We start from the raw sequence: 9500 nt of genomic DNA on the forward strand, positions 1-9500 counted from the left end.
GTCTCGCTCGCATATAGAAAAGACGTTAATTAAGTGTTCAAGCTTAGTTAGGTGTCTGTATCCGCTGATTTCTCGCAGATCCCGCCTCTCTAGGGTTAACAAACTGGCGGTTTACAAACAAATCATAGTACCTGCAATTTTCTACGCTGCACCGGTGTGGGAATCAAGTGCTCAAACTCACAGGAACAAAGTCCAGGTGGCACAAAACAGAGTGCTTAGGATGATCCTCGGTTGTCCTTTCGACACTAGAATAACAAATTTAAACGAAGAGGCAGACATTCCAAAAATAGATTCCAGAATTAACGAAATTAAGACTCAATTTGCACAAAAATGCAATCTATCAGAACATTTTTTGATAAGCAATTTGTATATAGTAGGCTAGGTGTATATAGTAGTTGTAGTTGTTAATAGTAGTTATAAGTAGTTTTCCCTTTTCCAATTTAAAACAAACCAATCCCACCTAGGTGGCCATTCTTAAAAACAGGCCTGATAGGACTAGGAATTTTAAATAATAATTAAAAATTTCAAAATGAACTAAAGTTGAAAGACGCATCTGTGTCACTTGTTAATTCATACATGTAAAACCACACAAATACCAGAAATAAAGATCATTTAAAGTAAGTAAAAAATGTTTAGTAGTGACAGATACTCTATTTTATAATCTGTGAAAGGGAAATCACAAAGCGAGTATCAACAAAATACATGGCATGTTGAGAGATTGAGGTCGTGAGAGAAAATTCTTTCTCTCAAATTTGAATTTTTTGGCTCTCTGAGAACTGGTAGTAAAGCAGGTAAAACACTATTAACAAGGCATAAAAAGTAACAAGGACTAAGATATGTTCCTTTGATTACTGAAAAATCCTGTTCCCCTAGTTTGAAGTAGTCAAGACTAGGAATCGGTGGTAGATCTTACATCCCGTAACGTACCACTAAAAGGTGATCTACCCATGTTACGGGGCAGAGCCTGTTGTAAAGCAGCATGTCATTATGTCGTTTTCGTTGTTATCTGCACTTTTTTTTTTGTATAATGAAAGACCATAGACCAAAATGATTAGGGGTGAACACATCGGATTAACATTTGCTTACAAGTAAACGATGTTGAGCTATCAATGATTCGCGCTTGTTGGCGGCAATTGTTGCTACATATTTCATCAGTCCGTGCTTCTAACCAAAGCCACAGTCATCCGCGCCCGAGAAGACGTCGTTGTTGGATGCCAAACAGCACAGGACCCGGTCATACTCGGTAAATTTTGCAAGCTAACAGCTAGCACGCAGAACTCGTGATGGTACCACATCTTCATTTAGTCGTTGCCGGTAAACTCGAACGTCCAGAACCTACACAAGGCCGAAATTGTCTTACGTACCTGAGTTTCCCACAATGTCAAACAGCCTTCAGTAGCACCCTTAAAGAAAAATATATTAGTAACTCGAGAATAGACAATCAGCAACAGCATACATCGTACTTTGCAAACAAATCTTCTGAGCTCTTCTCATGCTTAGAGTTTCCTTATAGAGCCTGATTACTAAGCCTACTGAAACTAGACCAAGAGGAATTCTCCTGATATTTGTGCAGAATTAATTTTCTTATTTCAGGTCCCATGGTCAATATGTTTAAAACGGGTAGATCAAAGATGATTGTTTAGTAGGTCCAATTGAGGCCAGTAAATGAAATGAAGTAGGATGCTTGATTGTTTTTTTTTTCTCAAAAGTGTGTTTTCTTTTGGATTAGGGACGGATTAGGCGTACAATAAAGGTAACGCGTTAAAACTTCATCCCGGACAAGGCCAAATAATCTTAAAAAGTGGTGAATGTGCAATATTGATAACAATATTGAATATTGAATCATTCATACGAGTGATTTACAGATTGTAAGTATAACATAGCCAAAATATCACTCAATGGGCACGGTTGACAGCAAATCAAGTTAGTCAATTTTTTCCTCGACGAAAAGAGACAGGACCTATTCAAAAAGTAATCGAGAATAATTATTTTGAAAACTTCTGAAATAACAAACATAGACTGTATCGGATATTCTTTGGTGCAAACAATGTAAATATTTACCTTTTTGACAAACCCAGGTAATCATGACGTTTGATTATTGAAAACAATATGAATGAAGGCCGGCGCCGGTGGTGTAGTGGTAAGCGTGACTGCTTTCTAACACCCCGATGGGTCTGGGTTCAATCCCAGCCGAGGTAGGTGGGATTTTTCTGAGGCATAAAAATCTCTGGTCACGTCTCCCTTCGGAAGGGAAGTAAAGCCGTTGGTCCCGGCCCATGTGTGTTGAATGGGTGCGATATCCTACGCAGGTGTGGAAGCTGCCTTCCTGCACATTCGATTGCCGTCAATGGATGGCAATCGATGTCCGTCGGTGATTGGCACTAGATTGCGGAACAGAGACCGACGTTAAATAAAGGAAAGAAGAAAGAATATGAATGAAGAAAATATGTAGACCAACTGCTGTCATGATTACCTGAGATTTGTCAAATAATGTAAATATTTGCATCGATTGCATCGATTGCATCGAAGAATACGATATAAAGCTGTCCACGAGACAGTTGCAATCAGCTGACTTTTTTGTTTACCAAGAACTTTTGACAGATCACAGTAGAACTGACAGTTCACTCTCATATGAAGTGATGTTACGGGACGCCACTGACATAAACTAAAGAGTTCTGATTTATTAACATGAAAAGTAGTGTTTAAAGTTATTGAAAACACAACAATTCTCAAATCACCTCACCTCAGTCCATGCATGCTTAAAACAGTCAATCGCAACCCTGATGCATACGCACTGTATTTCCATTTCTACGCGTTCCATTCCCGGTTTGTTTACCCTTTTCATCCGATGCTATATTTTATTTTTATATATTCGGAGGAAAGTAGAGGAAAACACCTCGCGGTTCAAAACCTTATCTTACCACGCTATCTCTCCATATACCTAGGTGCTATGCTCTAGCGCTGATAAGCTGGAGAATTGATACCTCGCCTCTCCCAGTATCGTTTAGTTATGCGTAAGGCGAATCACTACCATTCCCTTTTAGTGCAGTCATAGGTAGCAGTTCCACTTGTTGGTGCGGTTCTGAGATAGGTGTCAGGTGTAGTTTTGTAATATTTTAAACACATGAAATCTTAACAGTTGATTTTCACTATTAAACGGTTGAACATCGAGAACTAGCAGTGTGTCATATTTCTAGAAATTCAAAACTCGACTGTGCCATATTGTCTATATCCGACATGACTCACCTTGGATACGCCGTTATCTGAACCGTCCCCGCGAGATTGTGCATTGAGTAAGGTGCCGTGTAATGTTATTCGAGACAATTATTTACATTTAAGACTTAGGTTTCGATATCGATTTGAATTCATAGAACTTGGCTGCCTGTTGTGAACAGAATGGCATCTGTTGTGCTTCTACTAGTCATTGCTGTTTTAGCAACATCGCAGGCGTACAACATTCCACAGGAGTTGATCTATTGTTATCGTGGTAATTTCACGCAGCCCTCGGTGGGTTACAATCAGCAGCTTCTATTGGAGCTGATTCAAAAGGTAGAACAGAACAATCCCACTACGCTGGATATGCGGATGCTCAGTGTGGAGCTGATTCATCGGTAAGTACTGCTGTCTCTTTCTTGTGCATTAAGCGATCTATAGATTAGATACTTTGTTGTTTAGTCTTCGAATCGACGGAATCGAGAAAGCTCCAGGTCTGCAGGAAACCGAATTCGTGACTCCCTACAGTACCCGAGGGATTATGGTGCCGAAGTACAAACTGCTGCTGCAGTTGGTGTCCAACATTCCAGGAACCATTGAATTTGACAAATTTCTCAGTCCTTTGGAAGTTTGCCTGCTTCATCGTTTGCTGAGTAGTGCGGTGGAACCCTATCAGCGCGGTGATGAACGAACTAGCTGTCCAACAACAGTAGCCGACTCCGGGCAAAATCCACAGGCACCGTGGGTAACTCAGAACAAGTTGGTTGACTTCCTGTAAACTAGAAAACAAAAACCGAAATTATTAATTGATGGTCTTTCAAAAGGTCTCAACGTAACCAAACGAGTAGCACAACCTTCGAGCGTCCCATATCGCGTTGCCCTCTAGAAGGTGGCACCTGTCGGAGTGTGCGTTACGGCTCCGTAGCACCCGGAGTACTCGTCATGTCGATAGCAGCTGGATTGCAACCGCAGAACGTCCGAATTAGTGAGTTCATCTCTGCTTACAAGCGGAAGAGCACATATGAAAATCTAGAAACTATGGAACGCATGGATACTAGCAACCAGGTGGAGAAATTGCTTGCTTCCATGGAGTCGATCGACAATATATACGCAACTGGACTAGCGGGAGATCTGGCAGAGGTTTGTCTTTATCAAGGTCCGTATGTGGGTACGGACCTAAGAGTAGGGTTACGGGGAACCTGGAACGACACGTACTTCCCTAGGATACGATTCCTCGCGGAAACACACGAAGGCCGCTGGGAGATGACAGACAGTGAAGTCCTGTCGGGGATCGATGGTTACTTCCTGGCTCAACAGGTTCCCTACTTTGTGAACAAGGTTAGAAGACTTCGGCTTTCGCAGGTGCTAGACATGTATTACAGTGCCCGAGGTATTCCGATTGTATCGATTGAAAATCTAGGAAAACGAAAGCTTCCCAACAGCAGATTAACGTCGAGTGCAAAGTTGTCCAAGAAATCCGAACTCCACGAAGATTCGTTGAATACACTGTTCAATGCCGAGCGGAAGACCAAGTTCTGGAAAGTGTTCAACGAAGACGCAGAGGAAGATCCGCAGGGAGATACACAGAATATTCCCGACGATATCAACCGGGTTTGCTACAGGAAGGAAATCCTTCAGTCCATTGACAAGGATCGCCTAAAGCAAGAGACGTTTAACTTTGTGCAGGTTCTGCAGTATACGACCGGAAGTGTCGTTGTCGAGGACTCGCTCATGCGGAGGAACTGCGATGCGGCAGTCGATCGATTTTTCAGATATGCGAACAATCTATTGGACTCGTTTGAAGATTGCAATGCTGTGGCACCTTCGGGCACACTACCCAACGTAGATTTGCTGCTAGTTATTGACGGATCCAGGAGTGTCTACGAAAACCAGCGAATTATCTAGTAGGTGCCACAAGTTCAGAAATTCTTAATCGCAAAATCAACCCCATTTGCATTTCAGTCACATAGCCGAGTTAATCGAAGTATCCGTCTACGGTTCGTCCTTATCCGTCATCAACGGTCAAACCGGAGAATTTATGGTCAACCGAACCAATAGCTTGTCCAACGTTTTTGAGCAGCTGTCAGCCTTCGAAGGATCTTGTAAGTTTTGTACGCAATCTTTTCCAACTCTAAATAAACTCCCTATTTTTGTCTAGATCCTGCTGGGCTGTCACTGTCCAACAGCTTCGATTCCATCGTTCAACGGTTATCGGCGCAGATAGACGAAGAGCGTGCTTACCGAACGGTTGGTGCCAACTCACCTGTCATCATGGTCATATCCCAGGGTCAACGCGTGGTCAATACAGACTTCATCAGTGCCCGTCGAATGCTGACGAGTACATTCGAACAGTTTCCGGATTTGTACTTTCTTTTCCTGACCAACGATGCGACCACCTTTAACCAGTTGATTGATTTTGTATGTTTCATAACCAACAGCACTTTCTGGAACATCTACTGACCTTTCGTTCTATAACATGCAGACGGGAACATCTCACAGCCGACTGCCCATCGAAGAGCACTACAAAATCATTGAATCCTCTTCCATCGATCCTCAACCGTACAGCGAACTACTGCTGGCCACCCTCAGCGGTATCCCGCAGCGTTTGGTGGCACCGTTCTGCCGGACCGACGCCAATCGCAAGTCCTGGCGAGCGGTCAACGTGCGCGAAGAATACGAACAGTATCTCAGTCCGGGAGTGGAACTGCGCTTCCGAATCAGTCGTAGCTTTCTGCTCAGTACCGGCCACCTTGGGATTCAGTTCCAGAATTCCGCCTACGGAGAGTTTACCGTGTGCGGAACGATGGATCATAGCTTCGCGGGGCTTGCCTGCCAGACTACTACTCCGGAGCAGGACATTGTATGGTTCAACTTTACCGGGTTGTGTTCCGGCGTGCCGGGCATCGCATGTACATCGTTGTACTTCCTGGTGCAGATGGAGACGTCCTACATGAAGTGTGCGGAAAATGATTGCCGCTATCCGGATCAGGTTCGGTTCGTTATCAAACACGATGGGTTGCGGTGTCCGATGGATGGTAGCGGAGCGTGGAGATTCGGGACGACCGGCTGGATTGTTCCAGCCGTGGCAGTATTTTTATTGATTAAGGATGTTTTTGCTAAGTTATATTAAGTTTTACTTCAGTGTGGAATTATAAGATATGTCTATTCGACATCGACATCATATCAGAAGATTGTGTTTACTTAGAGGGAAAAACCTTGCTTTTTTGTGCGTGTCATATTCATCATGTCAAAATATGATTAAATTCCAAAATATGCGCGTTTATGGAGCAGATAGCTAGCCAGCCCAACAATTAATTTTGGTTTTATGAGAGTTGTGTAGACAATGATTAAGACTCGCAGAATGCTGTAAAACCTCTATATAGCTAGCAATTTTTCTTCTATAAACTTAATTTTCCGACGTCATTAACCCTAAGGGCATCTGCAATCCTGAGGGAAAACTGGCATAGATCCAAATACAGTCAACTTTCGCTCGTTGAGCCGAGGAGGGCGACATATCTAAATCTCAATGCTAGATGCTCGAAAAATCTCACGCTAACGAATCAATCTTCTAAAAATATTCTTTCATTTCTCGCATCTACTTACATCGCGCATCATCTGTTTGCAGGAAAGCTTCAGAATCGTCGTCAGGCCTCTTTCTATCTACTCAGCGTACGCGGAGCTAGCCACAGAAATTGGCATTGACGAGAGCTCTGTAACTCTTTACTCCTATGGAGAAATCTCATATGTAACTGTCAGTCTATATGTGTGACATGGCGGACTTTTTCTTATTCTCTCACTCCAAGACAAAACCCCATAAGGAACTGTCAAAATGTGTGTGAAGAAACATCACTTTTAACGGCGCCGGTGGTGTAGTGGTAAGCGTGATTACCTCTCACCCCAGCAGGCCTGGGTTCAATCCCAGTCGGCGCCGCCGGGATGTTCTGAGGCATAACATCTCTGATCACGCCTTCCTTCGGATGGGAAGTAAAGCCGTTGGTCAACGGTTCATGAGTTGATGGGTCGATAGATATGGTCTAGGTGTGGGAGCTGCCTTCCTGGCACGTCGGTAGCATTGGTGCTCAGCACGGAAAACAAGATCGACGAAAAAAAACAAACCAAAGGAAAAAAAAAAAAACGTCACTTCGGGACTGGTGTCAAGGCGAATCAACAATCTTTCCTGCATCGTAGAGTCGTCACCCTCGCGTTGAGCTAAACCCATAGCCCACTTAGGCTCTGAACCATTTGGCGATTTTTTTTTTAACTTTTGGTTAAAATTTGACAGATGGCAAGTTATCGATTAACCAACAATCAATACGAAACTAACGATTTTAAATTGGCTCACTACTTGACTAGCCTATTGGTCCCAAGCAAATCGACTAACGTACCCCATTCTTGTAAAAATTCCAGTACTACACTATGTTTGTTTTGATTCGCTATGAAAGTTTGACAGATAAAATGAGGGGTTAGTGGATTTTCCTATGTTTCGAGGGGTGAATCGATTAGCTTGGGACCGAAGATAGTACCAGAGCTGAGCCAAAAAGTTGAGCTCGTTTCTTCGGGACCTTCTGGTCTTAGAGTTACCTCTATGGTACCAGACCTGAGCCAATAAGTTGAGCACGTTATTTCGGGACCTTCTAGTCTTAGAGTTACCTCTATGGATTAACCTAGAGTCGGTGTATAATGAGTCACGCCAAGAGTGAAGCCAAGTCTACCTATTGAACTGTCAAACCAGCTACCTATCGTGCAAAGTAAACAAACATTACGATGCTATGAAAGGTCCACGAAAGGTATTGCAATAAAATATAAAATATAATCGAAGAAATGATCATAAACACACAGTGATCATTAGATTGTCATGGGATACGTTTGGTAGCGATCATTAATGAGAATTTCTACTAGTTTTTGTTGAGATGATTGGACAAAATCACTGATATAATGATTTAAAACAGCCGCTATTTTTTTTGCTCGCTGGAAGTCATTTGAAGTTGATGTAGCAGTCCTCTGTTGCCAAGTGAAAATAAATGGAATCTTTCGAAAACCGTGATGCGAGTTCAACTATTTTCTCTTGGCGTGACTCATTATACACCGACTCTAGATTAACCCTGCTATCTGAGCATGGTTATTTCTGACAGACAAGAAGTTAAATTTTGACGACCGTGGTTTGAAAACCTGTCGATCGACAGCACGGGGATTTTCGAACAAAAGAAATAACTTCCGAAATGTCACTTTTAACCACGAGTTAAATTTAACTCGGCAAATGGTTCACAGCCTTAGTGAAAGGCTTTCGTTAGTCGGGCTGAGTTGTCATGCTGAAAAAAGGTTGAGGGATACACCGATTGTTTGTAGCAACTTTCCAAATTGTTCATCTATGAGCCTCTCGAAATAGAATTAGCACTGTCAGAAATTACATCCGACTTCGATGTAGGCTCTGAACCATTTGGTGGATTATTTTAACTTTTGGTTAAAATTTTACAGATGAAAAGTTATCGATTAACCCTGCTATCCGAGCGTGGTTACTTCTGACAGACAAGAAGTTAAATTTTAACAACCTTGGCTAAGTTCTTCTCGAAAACCGGTCGATCAATAGCACGGGGATTTTCGAACATAGAAAATAACTTTCAAAATGTCACTTTTAACCACGAGTTAAATTTAACATGGCAAATGGTTCACACGAGGTTGACGATTAAGGCTGTGAACCATTTGCCGAGTTAAATTTAACTCGTAGTTAAAAGTGACATTTCGAAAGTTATTTCTTATGTTCGAAAATCCCCGTGCTGTCGATCGACCGGTTTTCGAGCCACGGTCGTCAAAATTTAACTTCTTGTCTGTCAGAAATAACCACGCTCGGATATCAGGGTTAATCGATAACTTTCCATCTGTCAAATTTTAACCAAAAGTTAAAATAATCCACCAAATGGTTCAGAGCCTAAGGCTGTGAACCATTTGCCGGGTTAAATTTAACTCGTAGTTAAAAGTGACATTTCGAAAGTTATTTCTTATGTTCGAAAATCCCCGTGCTATCGATCGACCGGTTTTTGAGCCACGGTCGTCAAAATTTAACTTCTTGTCTGTCAGAAATAACCACGCTCGGATAGCAGGGTTAATCGATAACTTTCCATCTGTCAAATTTTAACCAAAAGTTAAAATAATCCACCAAATGGTTCAGAGCCTAAGGCTGTGAACCATTTGCCGAGTTAAATTTAACTCGTGGTTAAAAGTGACATTTCGAAAGTTATTTTCTATGTTCGAAAATCCCCGTGCTGTCGATCGACCGGTTTTTGAGCCAC

At 42.3% G+C, this 9500-nt stretch overlaps 1 protein-coding gene across 2 annotated transcripts; it reads left to right on the forward strand.

Moving 5' to 3' along the window:
- Nucleotides 1–3095: 3095 nt before the first annotated feature.
- Nucleotides 3096–6346, forward strand: LOC135697584 (uncharacterized). Of its 2 annotated transcripts, none has more exons than XM_065217364.1 (7): nt 3096–3298; nt 3372–3611; nt 3676–3972; nt 4038–5117; nt 5176–5315; nt 5372–5631; nt 5696–6346. In XM_065217364.1, exons 2-7 carry the CDS (start codon nt 3397–3399, stop codon nt 6341–6343), a joined length of 2640 nt encoding a protein of 879 aa, XP_065073436.1. In that variant the 5' UTR covers nt 3096–3298; nt 3372–3396; the 3' UTR covers nt 6344–6346. The 2 variants fall into 2 exon arrangements, with proteins under 2 accessions (XP_065073436.1, XP_065073437.1); XM_065217365.1 differs by having other exon boundaries at nt 3096–3293.
- Nucleotides 6347–9500: the final 3154 nt, after the last annotated feature.

The sequence above is a fragment of the Ochlerotatus camptorhynchus genome, unplaced genomic scaffold (genome assembly GCF_037179485.1).
Source record: "Ochlerotatus camptorhynchus isolate MF236.1 unplaced genomic scaffold, CSIRO-AGI_Acam_v1.1 ptg000077l, whole genome shotgun sequence".
In the NCBI taxonomy this organism is placed as follows: Eukaryota; Metazoa; Arthropoda; class Insecta; order Diptera; family Culicidae; genus Ochlerotatus; species Ochlerotatus camptorhynchus.